Source organism: Cupressus sempervirens, chromosome 3, assembly GCF_028749045.1.
Source record: "Cupressus sempervirens isolate cs-2001-9-10 chromosome 3, ASM2874904v1, whole genome shotgun sequence".
In the NCBI taxonomy this organism is placed as follows: Eukaryota; Viridiplantae; Streptophyta; class Pinopsida; order Cupressales; family Cupressaceae; genus Cupressus; species Cupressus sempervirens.
The window spans coordinates 668,727,769-668,740,732 of record NC_143120.1 but is presented as its reverse complement, the minus strand read 5'-3'; the positions used below and the strand labels follow the sequence as shown (position 1 = coordinate 668,740,732).

Here is a 12,964-nt window from a genome sequence, read left to right as displayed (position 1 = left end):
ATTAAATTTTTAGAATGCAAAATCGACTGGTTTATTGGGTTTTCTCTATCAGAGTATTATTCATAGTTTTCAAAAAAAAAATATTAATGGAGGGGGGGTTGTTCTACTTTACTGAACAAAATGTTTTTCAAAAAAATATATATTAAAATATATATATATATATATATATTTAAATCATTTTGGTTGGGGGCGGGACCACCGAACCCCCACCCCCCACCTTTGCCCTGCACGATAGCAGAGCTGCTAGCGGCCTTTTTGAGGTTGCGCACGGCAGTCCCTGCTACCGTAGCAACAGTACCGGCAGTTGCCATTAAATGGCAGGCCAGTGGGCCTTAAATGCTTTATTTTTTTTATTTTTTTTATTAATTTTAATTTTTATAAAATTTAATTACTATTTATTAATAAGTTTTGTTAATTATTAATTAATTAATAATTAATAATTTCTTAATATAGTTTTGTTTAAATAATTATTTAGTTTAATTAAGTTTTAATTAATAATAAATATTATTTAATAAAGCTTAAATTTATTTATTATTGTTATTATGTAATGATTTTGATTATTTATAAAATTGTAATTATTTTATTGAATGATCAATAATTATTATTTTAATAATTTAATAAATAATTGTTTTTAAGTCATTTTATGATATTTAATTGTGATCTTTGTATTTTCGCAAGTTAAGGGTAATTGTGTGATTTGTTTTAAAACGCGAAATGGGTTAAGTTGTAAAGGGAAAATAGTGAACCGTATCAAACCAAAAACGTACAACGAAATGGAAACTTAAACTTAACTGTAAACTCATACTATGTGTTTTCAAAATCAAACAAGACTATGAAACTACACTGTTAATTGTTTGTTGTCTTATGTTTTGGGTTTGGGGTTGACTTAGAGTGTTGACCAGTTTAGGATGTCTACTAGAGGTCGAGATTTATTGTTTTGGTGATTACATATGAAGTTATGATTTGGTTTATGTGTACTTTCTTGGATCAATTCTGTTAGGATGATTGTATTAGTGATGCTTGTATTTTGACCAAGTGATTTCAGTACTTGTCAGTTGCTTGTTTAAAAACTGATGTATGGTATGTGGTCTTTTGAGATCTTTTTGCTTTACTGAGCTTAGGGCAGGTTATCTACATGTAATGTCGGGAAGTGGCTTGCAATGGAGGTCGGAGCCCAAAGAGGTTGTCTGGGTAACCCATTGTAGGTTATTTTAATAAGTGAAAACACTATACTAAATGAGAGTAAAATGAACTAATAAGAGTCTATCTTTCCTCGCCCATGCCTCGAGTGCTAGTACAAACTAGGATGGGAGTAGAGAGGACGCTTGGTTGCGACCATGCATCATTAGTATGCCTTGTCAGTACGAAAAGATACTAGTGCCGCATAGAGTCACTTGGGGGCTAGAGTCAAGTTGGGCTACCAGGGTAACCTTAGAGTTGACTCATGCGATGACACTTGCCCACTTGCATAGTAGATTGCCTACGTGTATTTGTTTGCCTCTGGGTTTAGATGTTGTGTATATCTTGGTACCCTAAGTTAGATTGCTTTCAAGTTCTCCCTTTACCTAGATATTACTTTTGAATTTTGAGTTTGTTATCCTATTTGGGACTTGAGACTATCTCCTCAGCACAGTGGGAGTGGACCTTTTGGGTTACGACGAGGTCGAGTGGTAGTGTTTTTTACTTTTACAATTGAGATCCGTCAGTTCAATGCCGTGGTTGGAGTTCCTTATTCTGCATTTCCTTTCATTCTATCTTTGTGTACTATGATGGATGGTTATACTTATTGTATGTATTTTAATTTCATGGATCTTAAAGAGATGGTGTAATGATAATCTATTTTATGATGTATATTCTTTCAGCCTTTCATACCCTATGACATGTACAATGGATGATTGTGCATTCTGATTATTGTCAAGTGCCATTTAGGACAAATGTATATTATTTAAATGGATTTGAACTTGTTTATTGGATTTAATATTATTTAAATTTAAATGTGATTCAAAGTCATGGGATCCTTAAGGAATGTAATATGTTTATGTGTTGCTTATGTATGAATGTATGTTATTGCTTTCGTTGTTTTATAATTGTTGTTATATCTTTAAAAAAAAAAATTGTTTGGCAAACTTCGATAAACTTTAGGTTAGTTCCTTTGGATCCCTTGGCGGGGCATTACAAGAATAGCCTTCATCATCCCTACCCCAAAAAGGCTCAGATGACAAAGCGTTTATGGTGTGTTTATCTTCCATCTCTTGACCTTCCTCCACTAGAACTAATTGTGCAACAACACAATGATCAGATGCATGAGGTAGTCTGCAAACTTCACGCTATGGCCCATATTTAACCATGTGATTGACTTTTTTGATCCTTAGTGTAACTAGGCTTCTTTGGTTTCCCATCTTTCCAATTCGTATGATAGGGCATATCCTACAATCTTGGTCTATCATTTCTTTGGAACGGTGGCCTTTCATTTCTGCTTTACTTCATTTTCATGTCTTTTAGCATATCCATACTTTTCGTCAATTCATCCTTCTTTAGGGCACTAGGATTATAAAGTTTTACATCATGCCTTTTGCTCACCCTACCAGTTGCCTTTCTATCAATTTCTATTGTCATGGCTTTTTTAGAAGCTTGTTGTAGGAAACTAGGTCTATGAGATCTTATCTCATAATGTGTTTTACCTATGAGATCTTATCTCATAATGTGTTTTACTATCAAACGCACCGAGATAAAAATTAATTAAGAAAGAATCAACTGGTCTGATTTGTCTTAGGATTCTATTCAATACCTTGTTGAACCTCTTGTTGAATTTTGCCACAGATTCATTCACATTTTGTTTGATACTCGTCAATTCATGTGAAGCAAATGAAGTTTTGTTATGATCCCCAAACTATTCTATAAATTAATCAACAAAATTACAGCACTCGATTACAGACCTATCAGGAAGACTTCTATACCATTCAGCAACATCTTGTGTTAAGGATTAGACAAAATGCTTCATGATTTTCATCCAACTCTTCAATGGTACTTTTAAGATTAATCACATGTTCTTCTACAAATTCAATCCCACTCCCAGAGAATTTTGGGATAGTAGACTTTTTATTCATTGGAAATTTGTTGAGATTATGGGTGTTGCACACATTGCATAATATTGTTATATTGTATTATTTTATTTTATTATGTAGTGTTGCACCTAGATAGACGTGCAATATGTAAAGATTCCCATGGGATATACTTGATGAGTTGTATTGTAACAATGTGATAATATTTCATGTAATTATTTAATATTGGGAAAAAATAATTAAATTTCCAGTGGGATCAATGGGTTAGGTAGCACATGGTTTATGTAATTAGTGGTTTTGTGAGACTTGATACTATATAAGCAGCCACAAAGGTAGTTGTTGTGAGTGAAGACAAAAGGCAAAAAGACAAGAGTTGAGCGGGACAAAGCTTGACAAGTTAGCCAAAGGAGCATTTGTGAAAGTTGGAAGCATGGCATGGGATGTGTGGATTCATGCTTGTTCACATAGATTGCTTGGTTGTGGCTATGGCATTGAAGGCTTCCATGGTTGTATTGCAATGGTGTTTTTGTTGAATAATACATGGTGATGGGGGCTTTTGGAGGCTAGGTTTTTCCCTCAATGAGAATTTCCCAGGGTATATCTTGTGTCACATTTTTGTGGGTATGTTGTCTATTCTCTTGCATGTGGATTTCAATTGCATATTTATTTCAAATCTATTATGGGTTATGTAGAAATGGTTATATTCTTTATTGCAAGTTTCCTTACAAAATTGAGTTTGGGTATCCTCTTATTCCATCAAATTCTAACTACCTATATCTTTTAATAACCATTGGCTTTCTTATGATATGATTCCTTTTTCCCAGATGATGCATTCCAAGACCTTGGTTACAGTGATTAATATTTGTCATAACTCTATTGATTTGATTCCCACAATAAGGATGCCTCAAGTTTGCATTATGAGAAATACTGCCATTATGTGAAATACCTCTGTTATGATGTCCTGAATTTCCACCATGTTGGCCCTCACCAAAGTATCTCCCAAAGCTTTTATTCGAATTTGTTATTCCATTCTCATCACCAATTTGATCAAATAGAGGATTCATATGACTAGTGGCAAAAAGAGGGTCTAAATGTTTTCTATGAGGATTATACTTAGGTGTTTTGTTTGCTTCCTCTTGATCAGATTTTCTTCTTTCTTCCCTCCATTTTTCTTGCTTTTGTTTCCCTTCACTGTTTGTTTTTCTTTGTGGGGATACAATTTGTTCTCTTATTATTCCCATCTCCTCAAGGATATAATCAGGTTGTCTCCTAAGCTAAGTCACAAACTCGCCGAATTAAATCCATGAAGTTCGAATTTCAGCAAATTTTTACCCTTTCCGAACTTCATCTGAACATTATGATATTTAATATAATAGTGTTATTTTTAATAATATTATTTTATTTTGATATAATATTAAGTTATTTTGTTTAAATATTTACCAATGTCAAAAACTATTGTGACAATTTTGTGGATATATTACTTATATTAAAAATAAATAAATTTATATAAGTAAAATTTAATGTCGAATTTTTTCCGAATTTTTACCCTTGCCGAATTTCATCCGAATTTTATGATTGATGAACTCGAATTTGAATTCGAACCTTGTGACTTAGCTCCTAAGTATCTTTTCCATTTTATCATCTTGGTGTGAAACACAAGCCATCTTTTTTAAAATTTCATCCCATTGTTGCAGTTCTTCATCTTCTTCCTCTTCTACGTCACTTCAGATTAAGGGTCTTGATCAGCTTTGAGGATTCAGAAGAACGGATCAAAATTCTCATCTTCTCTTTCAGGAGTATTATGATTTGAAATAATTCCTTCATTATAATTACCCTGCCTATTAACTCTTTCATGGAAATTTCTCTGTCCCAAAAAAATCATGTCTGGTGCCTTACTTTTGTTCTTTCTTTGCTTTCTTTTGAAGCTCAATAGAGTAAGATTATTCTGTCCTTCATTTACTGATCTTCTTCCCCGCATATACTTTAGGAATAAATTTCTATGTCCTTTCTTTCTTTCTAAACAAATCAATTAATCATTCATGAAATAATATATCTATCATAGAGCTGCCACCCTCTTCAAGGGAAAAGTAAATAAATGTCTTGGGTTCTTCCTCAGCAGAGCATAAATCATAGTGAGTTCTGATTTTGCAGCAAGGATTCCTGAGGGTGCATAAATCTGATACACTCTCATAACATCAAAACTTCAAGAAACGTTAGGACTTGTTTATGTCAGAATCTCACAAGATATAAATGTTTCAAAATATATCAGAACTCCTCAAAAAAATTGAATTATAACAGCTACCAACATGTCTCAATAAGAAGATATATATAAAATTCTCTATGCTGGTTTGAAATCAGAAATTCTTGAAGTTTATCTTGTAAGTCTTCCCCAGTAGAGTTGCCAAGGTGTTGATTCCCAAAACCACAAATTAGAATCCTATAAATCTTGCCAATTCAATTCTAGGATATCCAATCAGCTATAGCCAACTTGACAAGACTTGATCAGGATGACCTTTGTCCTTTGTACTTCTGGGCCTGTAGGACCAAGGTGGTTACACCTACTCCAAAGCCAATTTCCCAGGCCTTAGCCTTTTCATAAAAGATTGTTTGATAAATAAAACAACTAAGCTCCCTTCCAAATGGCAAGTAATCAGAAGATCCTTAGTATGTGAATTTCAATTCCAAGCTTATAAATCTTTATAACTGTACTTGGTGAAAGTATAAATGCTCAAAATAACAGAGTTTGATAAATTGTAACAGTGAGCAAATTGATTCTTTAAAAAGGAAAAGGAAAATGAATCACTAATCTTCAAGCTATAAATCAAATGATTACATCTTAATGATTACTAAGATCAATGCCTTGTCTCCTTGGGCAACAAAGTGTATCAAAATGAGGGTTTTTTAAGCACAATATTATAGGATAATATATACTTCTATATCATCAAATGATCTAAATTTTCTGAATGTGGAAAATTAATCACATATGCAATTATGTGTCAGTCTAATAGATCTTTAACTCCTTTGGTGAGAAGAGCAATTAGACAAAGATATGGAAGAACAAAATAATTCACAATATCCTTGATAACCAGACTCAGAATGCTGCAATATATTTTCTTTTCTACACAAACCATATATTGAGAACTGCTTCAACAAATTTATTAATAACTATGAAGGATTAATCATCTTCCTGTAATATACTCTTTGTTCTGGATGAATCAAAAAATAGGATCTCTTACTAATCATGCAAGAAATTATACTATCAGTTGAAATGCCAGCAAAAGAAGATTATTTTGCTTTCCTATTTCTCAGAACTGCTCATACATCCCAAAAATAGTTCAATTGATAATGTCATCCCTGCATCGAGTTTGGCATCTTGTATTTATCTGGAAATGAAAAGGTGCGAGTATAAACTGACACGTCTTTTCACAACACCTAATTTCAGTCGGCAGTTGCAACTACTCAATTACAACAGAGAAGGCCTTAATTAAGTTGTCGAAAATGCCTAAACATATGACTATTGTATTCATCTAGTAATTAATTGTTTTTCTTTCAAACCAGGCGGTACCAATAATTTGCAATACATCTTCTTAATCCTTATATTCATATGAATATATATAGGTTCCATCAGAAGAAAATCAAATGAACCTTTCGAAAGAATGTTATGGCTTGGAACATTATCATACTTAGAAGAAACAAACAGTATATTTTCTGGCTTTCAATCAGTGTGAATGGGATTCCATCTATGCATATAAGCTCCAGACTTCAAAAGTTATCTGTTGAACTCCCTAACAACATCAATGGGAAATGGAGGATAATTATTTTTCCTTATATAATCATATAAACTTGGCTGTTGGATTATCTCTACATTTATTTTATTCAAACTTCTGAAACGCAGAACACAATTACTTGAATATGATTTCCATCATGCGCGACATAATCCGCTGAGGGCTAACTCTGTTTTCATGAGAGGTCGAAAGGTCTTTTCTCTCCAGTAATGGCATACACCAGTCTCTTATGCGTTGTTTTCTTGTTCGAGTAGGGAACAAGGAATTTGTACAATGTCATAGCACACAGCATATACACATCAACAGTTTCTGTTGAATGTGAGGGTTTCTTGTGAACATAGTCAATCTGGAATGTATAGAACTCAAATCTCCCGGAGGGAGTTATGGACAGCCAGTAGCAAACTGCAAAAATACACTCTGCAGCTTTGGTGTTAAAAACGCCATGATTTCAATATAAATCTACTGCTGAATATATACACGTGTTCGATTTTGATGTGATCCCTTAGCATTTCATTCTCCCATAAGTCACACACATCATGTATAAGTGTTTCCAGTTGCTCTTCTGAAAATAATTGCAAAGTCGGGATGGGAAATACCCAATTAAACATTTTTTTAGGGCCTTGATCTGTGGCCTGATTGTTGAACAAATAGTTGCATCCACAACCAATGAAACATATTCGTACATGTTATTTATGATAACCAAGATGTTGTTGTCTCCTGGTTTGAGAGGGTGTAATATCCCTTGCCCAAACTGACTAATTTTGGCTCAAGGAATATTGTCAAACACTTGTATGCTGTCTTTCTCTTTGCTGATTTTTTTTTGTGTTTCAGATTGTTTGATATAGTTTGAATGATGCCAAAAAATTTAGAATGTTCGCAAATGATATTTACAATACCTCTTACAATGAACTAATATGCAAGTGCAGTTCTTTTTGGTATTTTCATTGCATATACATGAAAACTAGATATGGAATGCATACCTACAGCCAATTGACATTTTAACAAACAATTGGCATACAACTATTATGTGGATCATATATGCTATTAGATAGTCATTTCATCAAACAAATGGTATGCAACGTATATCTTCTTTATTGAATTCATTCCCCATGTACAATGTTGCTATGAATTTGCCAAGACTAATTGGCTTACAATAATGACTACAGCAATGCCAAATCTGATTCTAAGTTATCACTTACAACAGCAAAATTATATGCCTAAGATTACAATGCTAACTACTAATAGTTGAAAGAGGGACCTGATAATAATGATGCCCAATGATGGAGATGAAAGTTGCAATCGGAATCAAGCACAAATATTGTAGCGCACGTACTATAGCACAGCTACTATAGTGCGGCACTGTTCATGCATACTGTAGCAGCAAGAACAAAAGCTTAAAAAAAAAATTACTAATGGCTGCCAATAATGAATCTTCAGGCCTGCACTCGATAGTCCTTCAATATTCTTCAAACCCTTCAGTTATTCCTGTACTTTAAGCACAAATAGAACTCCAGAATGAAGCTCTCCTGAATGCCAAATTCAGTGGGTATTTCACCATCTCAAATGGCAACATTGAAGAATTGACGCTGTCTAATGGCTAACTGAAATCAGAAACCCTTAGCTTCTTCTCCCAAATTCATATCAAATGCAATGAAAAATAATCAGATAAATAGAAAAGAACCTCTCAAGTTAATTTATTCTTTCCTTGTGGGTGCTCACTTACTTTTCTCCCCAATGTGGGATAAAAGATATTCTTAAATTTGCACTTTATAATATTAAAGTGACTTTATTATTACAAGTTACTTTATAACTTTATAATAACATAAAAATATTTAAATAAATCACTTAAGTCACTTGAACTTTAATATCTCTTGAAATAATTGTCTGATTGCCATGTCGTCTAAAATAGGAATCTCTCTTCATAATTCCCCATGTGACCAAATACACTTTCTAAATATAGAAAGGGTCCATCTCTATTACTCCTGACTTACTATACATAGTAAGTATGGAAAATGGAGTCCAAATGATATCGAACGAAGGCCAAATCCATAAATCCCTGAATGTTGGAGATGAATCAATCCTCAGAAGACCCTCTAACCATCCTCATTACCCTACGAGGGTCCAATAATAGGCTAAACCACGGCTAAACTAAAGTATCTAGCTAGAAGGGGGCATCACAGAGGGTATTAGGCAAAGTAAAATCAATGCAAAGGTCTTCAATTTTTCTCCACGGTAATGTAAACTTGAGACTTCTTTGCATATATCAGCCGATATTGACTCCAGGTATTGCCTTCGAATTTAAACTCCTTTATTTCAGTTCAAGGGACTCCTGGTCTTTCTTTTTTAGTGCAAAGTTTTTAGGACTATCAAGGTATAGACTATGAATTCTTATCATTGTTTTCTGCAAAATAAAGACGTTACTGGTCATGCACAAGGAATCTGAAACCTCATCCTCAAATATAAATATACTAATGATCTAATTTGGTAAAAAATTATAAAACTAAAAAAAAAACAAGTCAGGGAGGGTGCTCAAATGGAGGCCCTAATTTGCAAAAATGAGGGTTCTATCAGGGTCCTTGACTTCTCTAGTATTTTTTGTTTGACCTAAGTTGAGGCCACATTTATCTGCCCTTAAACATCTCATTGAACACTTAAGCACAACTGAACATTGTGGTTATGCAAGCTTGAATTTGATAAGATTAATGCCCCCACTCATCTTCAATCCACAATAGTCGCAAATGACAATTCCTATGATCGGTCCTACTACGACAAGCTAAACCCTAACAAAGAAAAATCAAGATAAATAATTCTAATCATTGAAAATCATAGGATTGAAACAAATTTTAAAGCCAAATAGCATATAGTAAATTAATAGAATAGTTGTGTAAAACAAATTTGGAAATTTGATCTATACATCATCTAAGAAATGCATATAAAATTATAACTCTAATGCTAACGCTGAAAAAAATAAAAAAGAAGAAAAAGTGTCCCTGAAGAAATTTACTTCAATTCCTCTAATCGTTTGCCAATACTAACTTCATGTGAGGGTTAAGTTAAAGTATTGTTGTTCTTGTCATCAAGGTTCAAACCCCATTAGGATGTAATTGTTGAATAATTATATTAGAAATGAGGTCCTTCATGTTTTGCCTCACAAGTCCATAGCCCTAGGTCAAGAGCATTTTCCCCTTTTTTAATTAAACAATCCCTCCAATCATGACTTCAAAAGAACAAATGCCATTGTGAATGACAATGGAGGGGCAAAAGTACTTAAAAAAAACAAAGTTTATCTCAAGACTGGACTATAATTTAAAATGAGATTTTGCTCCACTTTGTTTGATATTTATTTGCAATTCAAAGTTGAACATATCAATATATTCTTGAATTGACGGAGCACAACCATAGTTCAAAGAATCAGACTCGAAGAGTGCTCGGCAAGCCCAAAATTTTCAACTCAGCAAATACTCAACAGACTCAAAACTTAGAAAGTACTTAAAAACAAAATATCTTAATATACTATTTTCTTTGGAAATTTCAATTTCAAAATGCATCAAACAAAAAATTGATATATTTAAAGAGAAAATAGATGGTTTTACAGCAAAAACAAAATGAGAAAAATATGTTTTAACAATCATTTTACCTATCTCAATATTTTTACCCATGTTTTTTTTGTGTATATAAAATCATGAGAATTAAACTTGTGAAAAATCACCCAACAAAAAAAATAGAAAGTACTCGGCGACTGGGAGAGTACTCATAGAGTTTGCAAACACTCACAAGATTGACAAAGTTGGGAATGCTTAATACAACACTGGTCATAGTTCCCAAAATGGCAAAAGGTGTTTTTCAAGTCTTTGGCCACTTGAATCACCTCTTAAGTTCTTTAGTACATTAGAACATTAACTGTTGTTTTAAGTTTACAGCCACTAGAGAAAACAAGTATATAACTAAAACTTCTTTGTCAAAAAACCTTAGGTGCTTAAAAAGCTCACGTGAACTTTAACATTCTAAAAGAATAGAAAGAAAATGTATACATTTAGAAAATAAGGATAAGAATGGAAAAAATGAGGCACTGATGAATAAGGTTCACCACCATGGTGTTTAAAATTCATATAATGTCCATATCAACTCACAGTTTCATGCAGAAAAGAATAAGAAACATTATAGCTAAGATTAATCACCTGAAGCTTTTGTCGTCCCCATTTTAGAGCTTCTTTATGAGAATGATAATAGAGGTCAATTTTTCCAGGGCCTTTGATTGCAGATCCTCGGTCTTCAACCTGCAATTGCAGAAATCTCTATTTTATTTAGGCTTCTAATGTTTTGGTAATTATTATGTACTCCACAAATTTATCAATTGATTGTAAACTGATGCTTCATAAGCTGTGGATGATCTTCCTAAGAAGGAACTATTTAAACTCGATTTGCCTCACTACTTCAAAGAAGACAAACAGAACTTCAAACTGTAATGTTTGGCTCCAGTTTACAATGAGGTATGAAAATGCAATAACTGTAAAAAAGGATGGATAACTAGGCATAAAGAATGATATGAGTACACTTCTCTGAGCAATTTAGTTATTTTAGCAAATAACCATGTTTCTTCAGTTCCAATTCAATTTTAAACACCATGTTCAAAAAATTTCTTATTCCTAGACATGAACCTTAGTGATGTAAAAGAATAAAATAGAACTTAAATATTAATCTTCTTTAAATATTAAAAAAAAAACTGTGTATGTTTGAATAAAGAACAAACCACAAAAATGTGATTTTTACACATTAAAACTTAAAGGCCATAATTGAATACATTAACAATAATATTTTCTGCAATTGAACAATTTAAAAACAAAACAAAAAACACTAATTTCATGTGCTAATTATGCATGGACCACAAAAAGGTGGTTTGTACACATTAATGGCCACAATTGTATGCATTAACAATAACACGTCACGTAATTGAACATTCACTTTATGCACAAACACAAACTAAAAGTCTGGGTGGAAACATTATTATTTACATTTTACTGTTCATTTTCTTTTTATCTGGTTTTCCTCTTGGATGCATAATGTAAGCAACTAATGACATGCCTTTAAATTTGACAGAATGAGTAAGGCACTCAAATTATACTTTCAAGTATATTGCATATGCTGACTCTCATGTGAATTCTCCATTCAGATCAAATGTTATGAAATATGGTTATATAATGAGAATAAATATACTTTGCCATATGAATAATTGAAATTTTCTATATTTCTTAATAGTAATCCCCTACCGTACCCAAAAAAGAGATCTCCAATCCTTACCATCCCTGAAATACATCCTCATGTTTCCTGTCGTCATAGTTTTTTGACTTGCTTTTACAGGCAGGTGACAGCAAGAAACACAGGGTCGTGTTTCAGGGATAGAAGGGGGCAACAATTAAAAGAAACAGAAAAATTAAATAAAAGATAATTCAATCATTCATATGATAAGGCATTCACCAAATTCATTATATAAACGTATTACATAACATGAGTTGAATTGAAATTAGAGTCAACATACAAAATATACTTTAACGTCTAATGCCAGTATATCTTTTTCATTCTATCAAATATAAAGAAATGCCATTGAAGCCGTTTACATTCTGCATTAAGAACAGAAACCATAAAAAAATTCAACTTAAGAGCTGCAAAAGATGAAGAGTTATAATTACTGATCCCAAACTATCATTTACACTTGGCATTGAAGGATGCTTCTTAGAGTAGTATTTGTGCCATGTCCAATATATGGATATTTTAGATAAGAAATGAACTGCAATCAGGACACCATAATAAACAGTTACATACATCCAGCAATCTACCAGAGAATACCATTTATCATTTTCCATTGACTTATGAGAGAGAATTAATAATAGGTTATGTCAAAAAACTTCTTAATGATATAGAGATAAAAGAAAACTGTTCTAAGATTATATGACCATAAAAAGCTATACTTAAATCAGCTATCAATATCTCTGATGAATTTATTTTGCTATTTCAAGTTTGAAAATGTCCCTAATGTTACAACTGCATGGAATGGACTAATAATGCAAATGAAAAATGAAAGAATTACAATAATTTTTGTATTTCACATGACTGTTTTGT

The 12,964-nt window shown here is 32.7% G+C and overlaps 1 protein-coding gene across 2 annotated transcripts in view; it reads right to left on the bottom strand.

Annotated features, from left to right (window-relative positions):
- LOC149568486 (uncharacterized) overlaps positions 1-12,964 on the bottom strand; it is a 162,966-nt gene that overhangs the window by 70,249 nt on the left and 79,753 nt on the right. For both annotated transcript variants that reach the window (XM_089821401.1, XM_089821400.1), the window contains one exon: positions 11,026-11,124. In XM_089821401.1, the coding sequence (XP_089677527.1) occupies positions 11,026-11,124 (99 nt within the window). The remainder of the gene's footprint in view (positions 1-11,025; positions 11,125-12,964) is intronic.